The sequence below is a fragment of the Staurois parvus genome, unplaced genomic scaffold (genome assembly GCF_062004578.1).
Source record: "Staurois parvus isolate SC_StPar_1 unplaced genomic scaffold, SC_StPar_1.0 ptg000224l, whole genome shotgun sequence".
NCBI lineage: Eukaryota > Metazoa > Chordata > Amphibia > Anura > Ranidae > Staurois > Staurois parvus.
This window is the reverse complement of record NW_028318020.1, coordinates 196,015-214,046: the sequence shown is the minus strand read 5'-3', so window position 1 is coordinate 214,046 and position 18,032 is coordinate 196,015. Positions and strand designations below refer to the sequence as shown.

The window sequence follows — 18,032 nt, the reverse complement described above, 5'->3', positions numbered from 1 at the left end:
GGTTTTCTCCTGGACTATACTGTGTGATGTCCTCATCTTCTACTTTCCAGTCTGGAGACAAAGTGAGACAATCCTCGGAGGTTTTCCTCATCTCCCGGCCATGGACTAAAATACAAAGACAAAGAGGATTACTAGACAGGAGCTGATTGGTTCCCCCAAACCAGGACTCCACCCACATCAGGCAGCTTGGTCTCTGAGGAGCTTACAATTCCACCCTCAAGGGAACTAGGAAATGGCTCCTCTGATCTCCTACCAGGTCATTTCTTTATTCATGGACTTTGTCAGAGAGTGAGGAAACAACCAGAACTGATACATAAATTGTGTCTGCAGCACAGAGAAGGAAGATTATCCGAGAGAAATCCAGGAATACAGGACGGGGAACACAGCTCAGGAAAGTGACCAGGGGATTACAGGCTGATATCACCCAGTCCCCGCCCTACTCTGGACCAATCAGTGAGCAGTATGGGTGGAGGAATGGATTTAGTGTTCATGACCCACCTGTGCTGATCTCTGTAGGAGTGTCCTCCTCTATAAATGTCCCCGTTATTCCATCCTCCTCCATAGACTGCTGATCATCCCTCACATACGCCTCTTCTTCTTCTGCTTTCACCTCAACTTTTATATACATCAGATCTTCAACCTAAACCAAGAGAATATAACATCTATAAGACATAAGCTTTAATATTGTTACATCACATAAAAACTCCACACATTGTCTCTATGAGTCCATGTTCTAGATGCTCCATCCCACCAACCTTGTAATAGTGAGGGATGGTGTGACCTTCCTGTGTGGAATCCCGGGAATACAGAGGACGGGGACATCTCTCTGGTGAGTTCCTGGTATTAGGTGGCTCCATCATATCCTTGTGTCCTTCTGAAAACTCCTCCATCACTCCATACTCCTCATCCTCCTCTTTATACTCTTCTTTAACATCAATATTCTCATCCCTGAGGATTCCACTCTGAAAGATATAATAAAACATTCATTGTAACAAACATGCTGTGTATAAATCACAACTACCAATAATTGTCATCATCTACCTGATGATGGTGAGGGATGGTGTGACCTTCCTGTGTGGAATCCCGGGAATACAGAGGACGGGGACATCTCTCTGGTGGGTTCCCATGACTGGATCCATCTGTAGGAAACACACACACTGACTGAATCCATTGTTTCTATGTGTTTATCAGATGATGGGGGATCTAGGTGGATCCTCCGTACTGCTCTCTCCTTTACAATAAAGTCTCCTCTTACCCGGTGATGTGAGGGGCGGCTGATTGTCCATCATGACGTCCTTGTAGAGATCCTTGTGTCCTTCTAAATACTCCCACTCCTCCATGGAGAAATAGACAGTGACACCCTGACACCTTATAGGAACCTGACACACACAATGATACAGTCACCATCCAGACACATCCCTTGTCTGTTACTGGAGAATGTCCCAGAATTCCCGGCACCGCTCACCTCTCCTGTCAGCAGCTCAGTGATCTCTCTGGTGACTTCTAGAATCTTCTTTCTCTCTTCTATCAGGGAGGGAGGTGGAGGCAATGTGATGTCATATGATCTCCAGACTTCACAGGAGGAAAACTCTACATCTGAACACAAATAGTCACATCAAATGATATTCCCAGAATCCTCCTCACCTCTCCATTCAGGTCTCCATTTTATTAAAGCCCCACTTCAGGCTGAGGTATAATTCCCCCCCACAGGACCCCCACACTACGCAGGGTATAGGCTTGTTGCAGCATTCTGATGTCATTACATACAACGCAGGACCAACAGTCCCACTTTACATGTGAGGATACCAAGGGACCCCACATCCTAAGAGCATCAGAAAAAAAAGCCAGATGGAGGAACATTGGGAGGAGAAGCTGTGAGGTCAGTGTGATGTCATAGGATTCTCTGACTCTGGTTGGAGGGACATTGGGAGGAGGAGCTGTGAGGTCAGTGCGATGTCATAGGATTCTCTGACTCTGGATGGAGGGACATTGGGAGGAGGAGCTGTGAGGTCAGTGCGATGTCATAGGATTCTCTGACTCTGGATGGAGGGACATTGGGGGAGGAGCTGTGAGGTCAGTGTGATGTCATAGGACATATAGACTCTGGATGGAGGGACATTTGGATGGGGAGATTTGAGGGGTCCTCTATATGAGGCTCCCGTACAAACCAAATCATTGTTCCTGGGTGCGTCCTACCTCTCCTAAACTGAAGAGTGACCTTTGACCTTTACCATCCAGAAATCTGTCCGGAATCTGTGGAAGTAAGCTGTCATGTGATCAGGTGACGTGCGGAGGAACGGAGTGTAAATAGCAGACAATTGTCTCCAGAGCCCCTAATGGTGGGGATGGATTTGGCGGCGTGCTGGTGCCAAGTTTTCTCCCCCCAGGGTCACTGCAGGTGTGGAGAAAAGCTGTGTAAGAGGATATGGAGGAGAGATGAGGAGGAGATCCAGGAATCAGGAGAAAGGTCAGGGCAAGCAACAGACGAGAATATTGCTCAGCCAATGGGAGATGATCTCAGCATGACTTCCATCATGAAGGAGATGAGGGGGAGGGGAGGAAGTCACTGAAGGTGACCATAGATCCATGGAAATTCAGCTGGTTCAGCAGGGATCGCTCACATTTCCATCCATGTGTGGCCACTGCCGGATAAAAGCCACTCCCCCAGCGGCTGCAGCCAATAGCTTCAGTGCTGATCTGTGTATTCTGAGAGTGGAGGAACCCCCCATTGTCAGAATACAAGAGTGCAGCGGGGAGGATTCCCCCATCCACCTCCAATGTGTGGATGGGGGGATCGCTTCTATTTCCTTCCATGACCTTTTTGTCCACTCACCCAGACCCAGTGGTCGGAAAGGTGGTGGGGTTGGTTTGCTTCTATCCCCACTCAGCACCTTTCAAGTCCTCCCTAACCCTCCCTCTCTATCCTTCTCTTCTTTCCAGACTCACTGCATCCGGCTGTTTTCTCCCATCTCTCTGAGGATTGCAGTGATCTATCTGCCTCCTGGACCCGTGTCCCGCTTTCTTGATGACTTCTCTGCCTGGCTACCCTACTTTCTCTCCTCTGAACTACCCACTATTATCATCAGAGATTTTAACATCCCCATTAATGTCGACAACCCGGCTACATCCCAACTCTGCAACCTAACCTCATCTTTTTCCTTAATGCAGTGGACACCGTCCTCCGCTCACTCTGATGGGAATACATTAGACCTTGTTTTCTCCCATCTTTGCACTCCCTACAACCTCACAAACACCCCCTTTCCTCTCTCTGATCACAATCTCATCACCTTCACAGTCTCCTCATCTTCAAACACCTATCCCTCCAAGCAGCAAACAATTACCAGCAGAAACCTTCACAACTTGAACCCGGCTCCTTTCCACTCTGCAACTGACCAACTCTATGACAGAATCTCTCCCCTGTCCTGCCCTGCCCTGTCCACTGCTGTCTACAACAGTTCCATTTCATCCACATTAGACTCACTTGCTCCTCTAACAACACGAAGCATCAGGCCCCGACCATTACATCCGCGGGCAGACTGATGACACCAGAAATCTTAGGAGACATAGTCGTGCGCTGGAGCGATTGTGGCGTAAAACCAAATCCCAGCAAGCATTCACCCAATATAAATCTGCTTTCTTCACATACAATTCCTCCCTCCATGCTGCCAAACAAGACGACTTTGTCACTCTTATTAATACCTTGTCATCCAGTCCTTGTCGTCTCTTCTCTACTTTTAACTCTCTACTTTCTCCACCTCCACCCAGTACCTCACTCACTGCTCATGAGATTGCAAATCATTTCAAAAACAAGATTGATGCAATTCGTAGGGGCGTCGCCACTGCACAGACATCCATCCCACTTAGCATACCTTATACTAAACCTTCCTCAACACTTTCCTCTTCTGACCTTCTACTACCGAAGAGGTCACTAAGGTTTTCTCAGAAGCCCATCTCACTACCTGCCCCCTGGATCCTGTCCCCTCACAACTACTACGGTCACCCCCTTCTTCCATCCTATGCTCCCTCACTCACATCTTCAATCTTTCCCTCTCTAATGGTGCCTTCCCCTCCCCTCTAAAGCATATGCACATCACTCCCATACTTAAAAAGCCCTCACTGGACCCCACCAACCTGAACAACTTAAGACCCATCTCCCTGCTGCCATTTACCTCTAAACTCCTAGAACGCTTAGTCTACAATCACCTGAGCTCCTCCCTCACCGACAACAACCTTCTTCACCCTTTACAGTCTGGCTTTCACTCACTACACTCCACTGAAACTGCCCTACCAAACCTCACTAATGATCTACTAACTGCTAAAACCAATGACCACTACTCCGTACTCATCCAAACCAATGGCCACTACTCCGTACTCATCCAAACCAATGGCCTCTACTCCGGACTCACCCCAACCAATGGCCACTACTCCATACTAATCCCAACCAATGGCCACTACTCCGTACTCATCCCAACCAATGGCTACTACTCCGTACTCATCCCAACCAATGGTCACTACTCCATACTTATCCCAACCAATGACCACTACTGCATTCTCATCCCAACCGATGGCCACTACTCCGTACTCATCCCAACCAATGGCCACTACTCCGTACTCATCCCAACCAATGGTCACTACTCCGTACTCATCCCAACCAATGACCACTACTCCGTACTCATCCCAACCAATGGCCATTACTCCGTACTATTCCCAACCAATGACCACTACTCCGTTCTCATCCCAACCAATGGCCACTACTCCGTACTCATCCCAACCAATGGCCACTACTCCGTACTCATCCCAACCAATGGCGACTACTCCGTACTCTTACTACTTAACCTCTCTGCGGCTTTTGATACTGTTTACCATCCCCTCCTCCTCAAAAAACTCCACTCTCTTGGCCTCCGAGACTCTGCTCTCTCCTGGTTCTCCTCCTACCTATCACAGCGCTTCATCAGCATTACCTATAATGCTGCCACCTCTCCCTCACTTCCTATTTCTGTAGAGGTCCCTCAAGGCTCTGTCCTTAGACCCCTTCTCTTCTCCATCTACACCTCCTCCCTTGGTCACTTGATAAACTCCCATGGCTTTAAGTACCATCTCTGTGCTGATGACACACAAATCTATCTTTCTACCCCTTACCTCGCCCCTTCAGTCTCCTCCTCACCTCACCCCTTCAGTCTCCTCCTCACCTCACCCCTTCAGTCTCCTCCTCACCTCACCCCTTCAGTCTCCTCCTCACCTCACCCCTTCAGTCTCCTCTCGCATTACTAACCTACTAAGTGACATATCAGCATGGATGTCACTCCACTTCCACAAACTCAATCTTTCCAAAACTGTGCTCTTAGTATTCCCTCCAGCCCGTGCCCCCTCCCCTGACTTCTCCATCAAGATCAATAACACAATCATCAGTCCCTCCCCTCATGCCAGGGTACTAGGTGTAATCCTAGACTCCCATGTGTCCTTTCAGCCCCAGATCCAATCACTGTCCAAATCTTGTAGACTTCACCTCCGCAACATCTCCAAGATACGCCCGTTCCTAACCTCGGAAACCACTAAGCAACTTATTCACTCCCTTGTTATATCTCACCTTGACTATTGTAACTCCCTCCTCATTGGCCGACCTCATCGCAGGCTATCCCCTCTTCAGTCTATTATGAATGCTGCTGCCAGACTCATCCACCTTACTAACCGTTCTGTATCTGCCACCCCTCTCTGCCAATCCCTCCACTGGCCTCCATTCAGTGTCCTCCACCCCTCTCTGCCAATACCTCCACTGGCCTCCATTCAGTGTCCTCCACCCCTCTCTGCCAATCCCTCCACTGGCCTCCACTCAATGTTCTCCAGCCCTCTCTGCCAATCCCTCCAGTGGCCTCCATTCAGTGTCCTCCACCCCTCTCTGACAATCCCTCCACTGGCCTCCACTCAGTGTTCTCCAGCCCTCTCTGCCAATCCCTCCAGTGACCTCCATTCAGTGTTCTCCATCCCTCTCTGCCAATCCCTCCTCTGACCTCCACTCAGTGTTCTCAATCCCTCTCTGCCAATCCCTCCACTGGCCTCCACTCAGTGTCCTCCACCCCTCTCTGCCAATCCCTCCACTGGCCTCCACTTAGTGTCCTCCACCCCTCTCTGCCAATCCCTCCACTGGCCTCCACTCAGTGTCCTCCATCCCTCTCTGCAAATCCTTCCACTGGCCTCCATTCAGTGTCCTCCACCCCTCTCTGCCATTGAATCCACTGGCTTCCAGTTGCCCAATGGATAAAATTCAAAACATTAACAATAACATATAAAGCCATTTATAACTCTGCCCCAAATTACATCACCAATCTTGTCTCTAAATATCACCCAAACCGTACTCTCCTCTCCTCGCTCTCCTCTCCTGCTAGAGAGCAGACCTTCTGCTCTCTAGCTCCCTTGTCTCCTCTTCCCATGCTCATCTCCAGGACTTCTCCCATCCTCTGGAACTCTCTACCCCAATTTATCAGACTATCGCCTACTCTGCTCACTTTTAGGTGATGTCTAAAAATCTATTGTTTCAGGGAAGCCTATCCTGCCCTCAGCTAATACTGGAATCTTCTACTCCTCCTACCAGTCCATCCCCCACAGTTACTACCTTTTGTAGCACTAGCCCCTCCCTCCTAGATTGTAAGCTCCCAGGATCAGGGCCCTCCTATCCCTCTTGTATTGAACTGTATTGTTGCTGTATTGTCTCCCGTTATATTGTAAAGTGCTGAGCAAACTGTTGGCGCCATAAATCCTGTATAATAATAATAATATTTTTTTCTCTCATCCCGCTGGCTGAACGATAAAACTGAACCATGTAGGCCGGCTTTGGGAGCAAATATATTATCATCAACTCCTCCCCCTGAAGGGGTTCATCTGGGTTCCCACACTATATATGTGTGTATCATCATCTGCTGGAGATAAAAGACATCACAGTGACTATGGAGGAAGAGGACGGACGTGACTATGGAGGAAGAGGATGGACATGACTATGGAGGAAGAGGATGGACATGACTATGGAAGAAGAGGATGGACATGGCTATGGAGGAAGAGGACAGACATGGCTATGGAGGAAGAGGATGGACATGACTATGGAGGAAGAGGATGGACATGACTATGGAAGAAGAGGATGGACATGGCTATGGAGGAAGAGGACAGACATGGCTATGGAGGAAGAGGATGGACATGACTATGGAGGAAGAGGATGGACATGATAAGGGGTTACTGGGTGTAAATAGTAAATACCATCTTATTACCTCCTCTGCTGCTACTTCCACCGATGTCTCTTTTTCTTTGTGCCACACGGAACTTTGTCTTTATTTCAGGTCACTTCCTGCCTGTACCTGACATCACTTCCTGTCTGTACCTGACATCACTTCCTGTCTGTACCTGACAGCACTTCCTGTCTGTACCTGACATCACTTCTTATCTGTCTTCCATAGAGACTTCCTGTCTGGGTAGAAGTGAGATCCCCACCTTGTGGAGCTCAGAGGAACTGCTGCCCCGAGAAGCGTCCGGTAGTGTAGATCTCATTTGCTGCCACAAGTTTTTGAAGATTGAAGAAAAAAAACAAAAGAAATGTTTCTATTTTTTTTTATATTTCAAAACCTTTTGAGAAAAAATGAGATCTGCAAAATACTCCCCATGCCTCTTTTTAAATTCCCTGGGGTGTCTACTTTCAAGAAAGGGGTCATTTGGGGGGGTTTGGTGCTATCCTGGCATGTCAGGGCCTCCGAAACTGTGATAGGTAGTGAGGAAGTGAAATGAGGAAGTTACGCACCTTCAGGCTTTCAAAGCGGTCATTGGATTTCAGGTTCCTGTATGTGGCTAGGCTCCCAAAAAGTCTCACACATGTGGTATCCTCATACTTGGTAGAAGTAGCAGAATGTATTTTGGGGTGTAATTCTATATATACCCATGGCTTGTGTGAGAAATATATCATTTAAATGACAACTTTGTGTAAAAAACGTTTTTGTAATTTTCCAGAAACTTGTGGAAATAAAAAAAATCTTCCATGGACTCAATATGCCTCTCAGCAGATAGTTTAGGGTGTCTACTTTCTGAAAAGGGGTCATTTGGGGGTGTTTGTACTATTCTGGTATTTTAGCACCTCAAGAAATGTGATGAGTCAGAAAGTAAAAGCTGTGTAAATTCCATGATCTATCCCATAGTTTGTAGACGCTATAACTTTCACACAAAGCAATCAATATACAATTATTGGGAATATTTTTAACCAAAGATATGTAGCAGAATATTTTAGTATTTTTTAATATTTTTATGACAGAAATGAGAAAATGTTTTTTTTTTAAAACTTTTTTTTTAAAAATGTTTTTTGTTTATAGCACCAAAAATAAATATTGCACAGGTGATCAAATACCACGGAAAGAAAGCTCAAAAGGACGTAAATTTCATTTATTTACTGTATTGCATGACCGCGCAATTGTCAGTTAAACTAGCACAGTGCTGTATAGCAAAAAATGGTGTAAATTCCATTATCTATCCCATAGTTTGTAGATATAACTATCACACAAAGCAATCAATATACACTTACTGGGATTTTTCACCAAAAACATGGAGCAGAATACATTTTGGCCTAAATTTATGACTAACTTTGAGTTTACTATATATTTTTTATAGCCGAAAGTAAACAATTTTGTTTTTCTTCAAAATTTTCGGTCTTTTTTTGATTGTAGCGCAAAAAATAAAAAGCGCACAGGTGATGAAATACCACCAAAAGAAAGCTCTATTTGTGTGAAAAAAGGACGTAAATATTGTTTGGGTGCAGCATTGCATGACCGCGCAATTATCAGTGGAATTAGTGCAGCGCTGAATATCAAAAAGAGGCGTGGTCAGGAAGGGGGGTAAATCCTTTGGAGGGCAAGGGGTTATCTTGTCCAGCAAAAAAAAATTAAAATTTAAATTTCGTCATAAATTTCGTCCAGAATGTATTCTGCTCCGTGTCTTTGCTAAAAATAAAACCCCAATCCGTGTAAATGAATCGTTTTCTGTGAAAGTTACAGCGTCTACAAATGGCGGGATAGATACTGGAATTGTATTTCTTTACTAGTGTGATAGATATTTTGGGCCTACAATAATTTTTACCATCATTGTGAACTTGTTTTTTTTTCAAGAAATATTTATTAGGTTTTTTGTCAATAAAAAAAAAAAGAAAACATCGTCATTTGGGTGTTACAAACAGGGAGAACAGATGACATTAATGACTGGATAGACATTGCAGATGATGTACATAGAGCATTGCTGGGTTCTGCTCTCCAATGTGTGTTGGAGTGAGGAGACCGGGGATCACATCAACATCTATACATCCTACAATACATCCTACAAATGTACAAAGGGACATAAAAGAAAGACAAAGGAATAGGAATACAGAAGAGGGCTTAAGAAGGGGGAGGGGCGGAGAAGGGAGGGAGGGGTTGGAAGGAAGGGGGTAGAGAGGGAGGGGGGTGGAAAGAAGGGGGGAAGGGCAGAAAGAAAAGGGAGCTAGAAAGGGAATAAAAAGCAATCCCCTGATCTCTGATGTGTGGGATTAGAGAGGGATAAATAGACATATAAGTATAGCCGGAACCTCTAGTGGAGCATCTAAGTAGCACGTTGTTCAGCGACCCCTTGAAGGGGAGGGAGGGGGGGGTGGATCCTAAGGACATCATGGCCTCATGCTCATATGACAAGTTGGATTTAGATGGGTTGACCTCCGTGGAGCAGAGGGATCTCAGGACCACTAATGCCTTAATAAATACATTATCCATACATTTTAGTCAGAAGTGGAGACAGTGTTCTGGAGGGGGGTGTAGGTGGGGGCAGGATCTGCCATAGCATTTTCCAGAAGGCTTCTTTGTTCAGATAGAATGTTCTTGATACGTATATTTGCCATTTTCATGCGAAAGAGTCCGATTTGTTTGGACAGGATGAGAAAAGATCAACTTTGTCTGTGTGGAGGAGGCGGGTGAGATCCTTTTTGACGTCAGATATGGTTGGTGGTGTACCATCTACCCATTTTTTCAGGATGGCTCGTCTTGCCATCAGGAGGCAAGAAGACATCCAAGACTTGTTTTGTTGAGGAAGTGAGTTGAGGCCCCTGTGAAGCATGAAAAGGGTAGAGTCCAAATTGCCGAATAGTAGATGTATTGGAGATTCAGGGAGTTTAACTCCTGTCACAAATTGGATGAAAGATAGCGCTTGATCCCAAAATGTGGAGATAGGATGGCAAGTCCAAAATCTGTGTTTATGGTTTGGTAGGTTACAGAGGCAGAGAGGACATTGAGACGTGTTCGATGCGGACTTGGAGGAAGAGCGAGGCATGTAGGCCCGATGCATAATTTTCAGTTGCTGTTCCTGACAGAACTCGTTCGTAACATATGCACAGGTGGTGTTGAAGCCTGCCAACATGTGTTCCACAGTAAGTCCTGGAAGTCCTTGACCCATGAGGTCACAGATGTAGACTCTAAAGGTTTAGTAAAGCAAAGGTTAAGTGGGGAGTAAATATCTGAAGTCTTGAACCTGCCTCTGCTCAACAGAGTGTCAACCAATGTGGTTTGAAAAAGAGAAGGCTTGTCAGGAGCTGGTGATTTAACAAAGTTTATTACTTTCATTGCATATATAAAATGGTGTGAGGGCAAGTCCAGGCTCCCTAATGTCCGTAGGATTGGTGGAGGTTTACGGAGGAAGAGTCAAAGATTGTGGAACAAGTGTAAGGTCTTGGGTGTGCCATTAGCGTAGGCCGCGTATTGTTGTGGATGAGGGAAAGATGGATTACCATGAATAGGGAGGTAGAGGGAAACCCATGGGGACACTCCCAATTTGCGTCTGATTTCTCTCCAGGCCACCAAAGTGTCACGTAAAAGAGGATTGTTTTTTAGGGGAGTTGGAAGCTGGTTTATATTGCATGTAAAATAGCAGCTACATTGTGCGGGTTACCATGTCAGATTCTAGCTGGTGGAGTAAATAGACGACTTGGATAGCCAGTGTAGACTGATGTGTAAGAGACATGCAAGGTTATATATGTGAATGTTGGGAAGGCCCGATCCCCCCTCGCTCCTCCGGTATGTGAATGTTGGGAAGGCCCGATCCCCCCTCGCTCCTCCGGTATGTGAATGTTGGGAAGGCCCGATCCCCCCTCGCTCCTCCGGTATGTGAATGTTGGGAAGGCCCGATTCCCCCTCGCTCCTCCGGTATGTGAATGTTGGGAAGGCCCGATCCCCCCTCGCTCCTCCGGTATGTGAATGTTGGGAAGGCCCGATCCCCCCTCGCTCCTCCGGTATGTGAATGTTGGGAATGCCCGATCCCTCCTCGCTCCTCCGGAGATAGAGGTTTTGCAAAGCTATGCGTGGATGGCGACCCCTCCAGAGAAATTGTGAGAGAGCTGTGTTTAGTTTGGTTACGTCTCCATGCCGGAGTAGTAGAGGAATGGATTGAAGTGGATAAAGTACTTCTCACACGTGGAAACAGCTAGCAGACGCCTCTACCCTCCCCCACTTCCCATCTATTTCTCACACGTGGACACCGCTAGCAGACAACTTTACCCTCCCCCACTTCCCATCTACTTATCACATGTGGACACCGCTAGCAGACACCTCTACCCTCCCCCACTTCTGCTCTATTTCTCACACGTGGACACCGCTAGCAGACACCTCTACCCTCCCCCACTTCTGCTCTACTTCTCACATGTGGACACTGCTAGCAGACACCTCTACCCTCCCCCACTTCCGCTCTACTTCTCATATGTGGACACAGCTAGCAGACACCTTTACCCTCCCCCACTTCCCATCTACTTATCACACGTGGACACCGCTAGCAGACACCTCTACCCTCCCCTACTTCCGCTCTACTTCTCACACGTGGACACCGCTAGAGACACCTTTACCCTCCCCCACTTCTCATCTACTTCTCACACGTGGACACTGCTAGCAGACACCTCTACCCTCCCCCACTTCTCATCTACTTCTCACACATGGACACTGCTAGCAGACACCTCTACCCTCCCCCACTTCTGCTCTACTTCTCACACGTGGACACTGCTAGCAGACACCTTTACCCTCCCCCACTTCCTCTCTTTCTCACACGTGGACACTGCTAGCAGACACCTCAACCCCACTTCACCCAAGGAGATCCCATTACCCCATCTTCTCTGCAGATTTGACCCAGTCATGATCATCCCCTATACTCCAACTGTTGAAGGGCCCCATCTATAGCCGGCAGAAGATGAACTCTCCTTGATCTCCATATACTGTATATCCATCAGTAACTCAGAGATGCTCCCACTTTCCATTAGCCAATCCCTGCTCCTCATCCCTCCACACCCGCCCCATATACAGTCCAGGCGTGGCAGTCCCGGGAGTGCAGCTGTAGCTGTGTGAAGCCTGAATGTCCCAGTAGGAGGAGTTCTGCCCGCAGTGTGAGCTGCACTCCTGGAGGACCCTGTTCCAATCTATGCTGCACCACCCACAGCTTCATGATTGGCCTTCCTCGGCCTCATTGTCTGATATCAATTGTCCGTGTATTGCTACATGTTGGGGATTTCTGCTACAAATCTGAACTAGGAATAGAGAAAGGTAGAAAGGATGGCGCTCTACTTCCTGCTCTCTGTTCTTTCCATCCCCCATCAACCAATCACAATGTGTCCACAATCATCATGGAAATGATCAGATCAATAAAACGTTTGTCATAGACAGACCATCATGTGCCGATCATATACACAGACATTTGTATCACGGGAAACATACAAGAAACATGTATGGAGAAAGACACGGGAAAGTCCCAATATGTGCATTCACCAATCACTCCTTCATTCCCGGTATACACACAATTCCATTGCTTCCATGTGTACACCATCAGTCACTCTTCTAGAATTGGGACATTTTATTACCACCCACCTCTTCAGTGATCCCCCACCATGCAAGTATTGTCCTCACCTACAACTGTGGGCCTAATGAGTGCTTGGAACATTTGTCCACAAAGTATTATAATAGACCTCCAAGTGCTTGTGAAATCTCCCGCCACAAAATGTACTCAGCCAATCCCAGGGCAGGACTCTATTTTTATTCTTCTCCTGCTATCAATGGCCAACCCGGTCCCACACTTCATCCATGTCTTTGGGGACATCAGATCTCCTTGTCAACTGTTTCTTCCATGATGAAGATCAGCCATGGAGTATATCTGAGGTGTATATCAGGGTGTGCTTCTTCCCCACATGAGAGCTGGGATGTCCAGCAACATTCATCTAGAAGACATTTCCCACACTCAAGGCACTAATACACCTCCAGGGTTGTGTGGGACCCCTGATGTACAGGAAGACAGGACTTCAGTGAGGAACATTTCCCTCACTCAGGACAGGAATATGGCTTCTCCCATGTGTGAGATGTCTGATGTCTGGAAAGATGCGACTTCACTGAAAAACATTTCCCGCACTTAGGACAGGAATACGGCTTCTCCCCCGTGTGAGATCTCTGATGTGTGTAAAGATGGGACTTCTGTGAAAAACATTTCCCGCACTCAGGACAGGAATACGGCTTCTCCCCCGTGTGAGATCTCTGATGTGTGTAAAGATGGGACTTCTGTGAAAAACATTTCCCACACTCAGGACAGGAATGCAACTTCTCCCCCGTGTGAAATCTCTGATGGCTGTAAAGATTGGACTTCTGTGAAAAACATTTCCCGCACTCAGGACAGGAATATGGCTTCTCCCCTGTATGAGACATCTGATGTTTGTAAAGATTGGACTTCACAGAAAAACATTTACTGCACTCAAGACAGGAATATGGCTTCTCCCCCGTGTGAGATCTCTGATGTCTGTAAAGACTGGACTTCTCTGAGAAACATTTCTCACACTCAGAACAGGAATACAGCTTTTCCCCCGTGTGATATCTCTGATGCTTGTGAAAATGGGATTTCAATGAAAAAAATTTCCCACACTCAGAACAGGAATATGGTTTCTCCCCTGTGTGAGATCTCTGATGTGTGTAAAGATTGGTCTTCTGTGAAAAACATTTCCCGCACTCAGGACAGGAATACGGCTTCTCTCCTGTATGAGATCTCTGATGTGTGTAAAGAATAGACCTATCTGAAAAATATTTCCCACACTCATGACAGGAATACGGCTTCTCCCCTGTGTGAGATCTTTGATGTGTGTAAAGAGTGGACTTCTGTGAAAAAAATTTCCCGCACTCAGAACAGGGATACGGTTTCTCCCCTGTGTGAGATCTCTGATGTGTGTAAAGACTGGACTTCTGTGAAAAACATTTCCCGCACTCAGGACAGGAATATGGCTTCTCTCCCGTGTGAGTTCTTTTATGCACATTAAGATGGCATTTAAAATGAAATCCCTTCCCGCACTCAGTACAGGAGAATATCTTCCCTGTTGGAAGGCCGGCCCGGTCCCGCACTGTATGAGGTTCCTCAGGATACGAGGAATCCGATGGTCCATCTACACTGGGTGGTGCCGGATGGACATTGGAGGGAGCCGGGTTTTCTCCTGGACTATACTGTGTGATGTCCTCATCTTCTACTTTCCAGTCTGGAGACAAAGTGAGACAATCCTCGGAGGTTTTCCTCATCTCCCGGCCATGGACTAAAATGCAAAGACAAAGAGGATTACTAGACAGGAGCTGATTGGTTCCCCCAAACCAGGACTCCGCCCACATCAGGCAGCTTGGTCTCTGAGGAGCTTACAATTCCACCCTCAAGGAAACTAGGAAATGGCTCCTCTGATCTCCTACCAGGTCATTTCTTTATTCATGGACCTTAGTCAGAGAGTGAGGAAACAACCAGAACTGTCTTTTATAGGAGGGACAGTGATGAGGGGATTATAGGACGAGGGTCCCCACCCGCTCTATCACTCATCGCCATCTTCCCAACACAAGAAGTACTGCACTTCCTTATTTAGTCCATGATTTAGTCATGAAGAACAGCGGGGCTGAGCCCCACCAGAGGTCAGAGAGTGAGGATGGGGGGAGAACAACCAAGATGAAGACTGGACTGATCCTGAAGACCACCATCATTGGGGTATTGACTCCTCCCTCATTATCACTTTCTGTTTAAGGGTCCAAAGTTGGAGGATGTTATCACATTATTATCACCATGTAAAAGTCTGTGCTCCAATCACATCATCCGATATAAAATGTCCAGCTGGGAGGAAATGGGTGTAACAAAAGAGAATCCATATTATGTGTATATATAGCAGTGGGGGGAGGGGGGGAGAGCAGAAGTCAGAACCATGGAATCTACAACAGAGTATATAGTGCAGGGGTCAGGAGTATGGAATGTACAACAGAGTATATAGTGCAGGGGTCAGGAGTATGTAATGTACAACATAGAGTATATAGTGCAGGGGTCAGGAGTATGTAATGTACAACATAGAGTATATAGTGCAGGGGTCAGGAGTATGGAATGTACAACATAGAGTATATAGTGCAGGGGTCAGGAGGATGTAATGTACAACATAGAGTATATAGTGCAGGGGTCAGGAGTATGTAATGTACAACATAGAGTATATAGTGCAGGGGTCAGGAGTATGTAATGTACAATATAAATTATATAGTGTAAGGGTCAGGACTCATAATATTGGTATTCAGCAATCAGTGGTGGCCTAGATGTTCACATGAGACAAGCTGCAGAGGTCTCACACTGCTGCCTCCTGTCTCCTGAGACTGAATCCATTGTTTCTATGTGTTTATCAGATGATGGGGGATCTAGGTGGATCCTCCGTACTGCTCTCTCCTTTACAATAAAGTCTCCTCTTACCCGGTGATGTGAGGGGCGGCTGATTGTCCATCATGACGTCCTTGTAGAGATCCTTGTGTCCTTCTAAATACTCCCACTCCTCCATGGAGAAATAGACAGTGACACCCTGACACCTTATAGGAACCTGACACACACAATGATACAGTCACCATCCAGACACATCCCTTGTCTGTTACTGGAGAATGTCCCAGAATTCCCGGCACCGCTCACCTCTCCTGTCAGCAGCTCCATCATCTTCTTGGTGACTTCTAGAATCTTCTGTGTCTTCTGTCTTGTAGGGATCGGGGATGGAATTGGGGGGATGGTGATGGGATTCTGGATTCTCGAGGATCTTGTGGTCATACGATGAGATCTCCTTCTTGTGTCATTGTCGGTAGATTTCTTCATGACTCCTGTACAGTTCTGTGTGATACAAAGAGGTCTTACCTGTCCATAATGGACAACAAGAGGAAGTACTTGGTATAGCAGAGTCCAATGTTTGGTGAAAGGATTGGTGCAAAGCTGAAGGTTTTGGTTCTGTTAGTCATGATGCCATCAGGTGGTCTGACATTGAGCTGTACAATAGAGATGGTCTGCATCCCTCACACAAGGGCGCTCAGCTCCTTACTATGGAATTTAGGAGGTTTTTGGACATGCATTTAACCTGAGAAATGGGGGCAGAGATGTCATTGTTGAGGATCATTTCTGTCTCCAGCAGGCTGAAACAAATGTGAGGTTGGTGTTGTTCAGGACAGAGTTGCTCGAAGTTTAGGCAACAAGCTTTGTGAGCTGACAGCTCTTATGTCAGGGACCACTTGTACCTTCTTGTAATTACAGAGACGTGGTTCAAGGATTCAGATGACTGGGAACTATACCAGGCTATACACTATACAGGAAAGACAGAGTAGGGGGGAGGGGAGGTGGAGTTGTCATATATGTCAGAAATAGCATATGGAGAACATTAATTCAAACAACAAATGAAATACTGGAAACCCTCTGGGTCTGCCTTCCAACCAGAGAGGGATCTTCCCTTAGAATTGGTGTCATATACAGACCCCCAGGACAGACTGAAGATTAGGAGGACTTCTTGATTGATGAGATAACTCAAATGGCAATGAAGGGGGAGGTTTTTATTATGGGTGACGTCACCACGCCTGACATTAACTGGAAATCTCAAACTGCTATTACAAGCATTACAGGGATGTAATGGAAGCACTGAATGGTGCTTCTCTAAAACAGTAAAAAGTCCAACCCAAGGCGATCATATTCTAGACCTAGTACTGACAAATGGGGATCGACTGTCTAATGTTGAGATGGGAGAAAATTTGGGTTCTAATGATCACCAATGTCTTTGGTTTGATATTAAAATAAGAACTGAAAAATCATATACAAAAACAAAAGATTTAGATTCCAAAAAGACAAATTTTGGTGAATTGGGTGAATTTCTAAAAAATGAGTTGAAAGGTTGGAGTAAAAGGACCGGAGTAAGTAATCAGTGGGCACTGTTAGAGTCTACCATCCTGGAGGCAACTAGATTATATGTCAGGCAAGTTAGTAAGAATAAACAGAAGAGACAACCAATATGGTTCACTAAAGAGAGAAGTAGGATAGTAAAGGAAAAGAAATCATCATATAGGAGATTCAAGGAAACAGGAGGTGGAGGTGACAGAGAAGAGTATAAAAATGTACAAAAGGAGGCCAAACACATTATCAGCGCTGCCAAAGCACAGAAAGACGAGGAAATTGCTAAATCTATGAAGAAAGGAGATAAAACATTTTATAGCTACATTAGTGATAGAAAAAATACGATGGGATCACTAAAATTAAAACTGGGCACAACACCTACTGTATGTTGAGGGAGACCTGGATGTAGCAAACCACTTAAACAATGACTTTTGTTTAGTCTTCTCAGAAATAAATTATACTAATAATAATAAGATGGGAAATCATATTGGTTCCAGTAATGATGGATCATTTTTAGGTTTTCTGGAGACAGAGGTAGCAGAGGAAGTTGCTCGATTAAAGCTTAACCCCTTGGCGCCGGCGTCTCCCTGCCCTTTAAGGGTTTCAGAAGCCGGGAGGAGGACGGGGTTTTTGTCAGGGAGCGAGGAGCCAGACACACGAGGTGCAATTAAAGGTAGGTTTATTGTACAAAAACAAGACATAGTCTATCGAAGTCCAACAGCAACAGCAGATGACTGGGTAGGACAGTAGCCAGGAAGAATGGTCGCCAGAGCTGGGGTCAGAAGCCAGGAAGGATGATCACCAGAGCCGGGGTTCAGAAGCCAGGAAGGATGATC

General features: G+C 46.2%; 2 protein-coding genes across 2 annotated transcripts in view; both read right to left on the bottom strand.

Moving 5' to 3' along the window:
- LOC149460594 (uncharacterized) overlaps positions 1–14,594 on the bottom strand; it is a 219,150-nt gene extending 204,556 nt beyond the window's left edge. The window contains exons 1-2 of the mRNA XM_089679430.1: positions 13,399–14,594; positions 3,482–3,487 (exon numbers count right to left, since the gene is read on the bottom strand). Coding sequence (XP_089535556.1) covers positions 3,482–3,487; positions 13,399–14,567 — 1,175 coding nt within the window. The 5' untranslated portion in view covers positions 14,568–14,594. The remainder of the gene's footprint in view (positions 1–3,481; positions 3,488–13,398) is intronic.
- On the bottom strand, positions 381–3,205 carry LOC149460595 (uncharacterized). Its single transcript, XM_089679435.1, has 3 exons — positions 3,176–3,205; positions 756–962; positions 381–640 (listed from the first exon to the last, which is right to left on the bottom strand). Exons 1-3 carry the CDS (start codon positions 3,203–3,205, stop codon positions 488–490), a joined length of 390 nt encoding a protein of 129 aa, XP_089535561.1. The 3' UTR covers positions 381–487.
- Positions 14,595–18,032: the final 3,438 nt, after the last annotated feature.

Coding starts and splice junctions, on each gene's coding strand:
- LOC149460595 (XM_089679435.1), bottom strand. CDS start 3,205: ATGTATTCCCATCAGAGTGAGCGGAGGACG. Junction 963..3,175: donor ATCAGAGTGAGCGGAGGACG/GTGTCCACTGCA, acceptor TATATCTTTCAG/AGTGGAATCCTCAGGGATGA. Junction 641..755: donor CCATCCCTCACTATTACAAG/GTTGGTGGGATG, acceptor CTCTTGGTTTAG/GTTGAAGATCTGATGTATAT.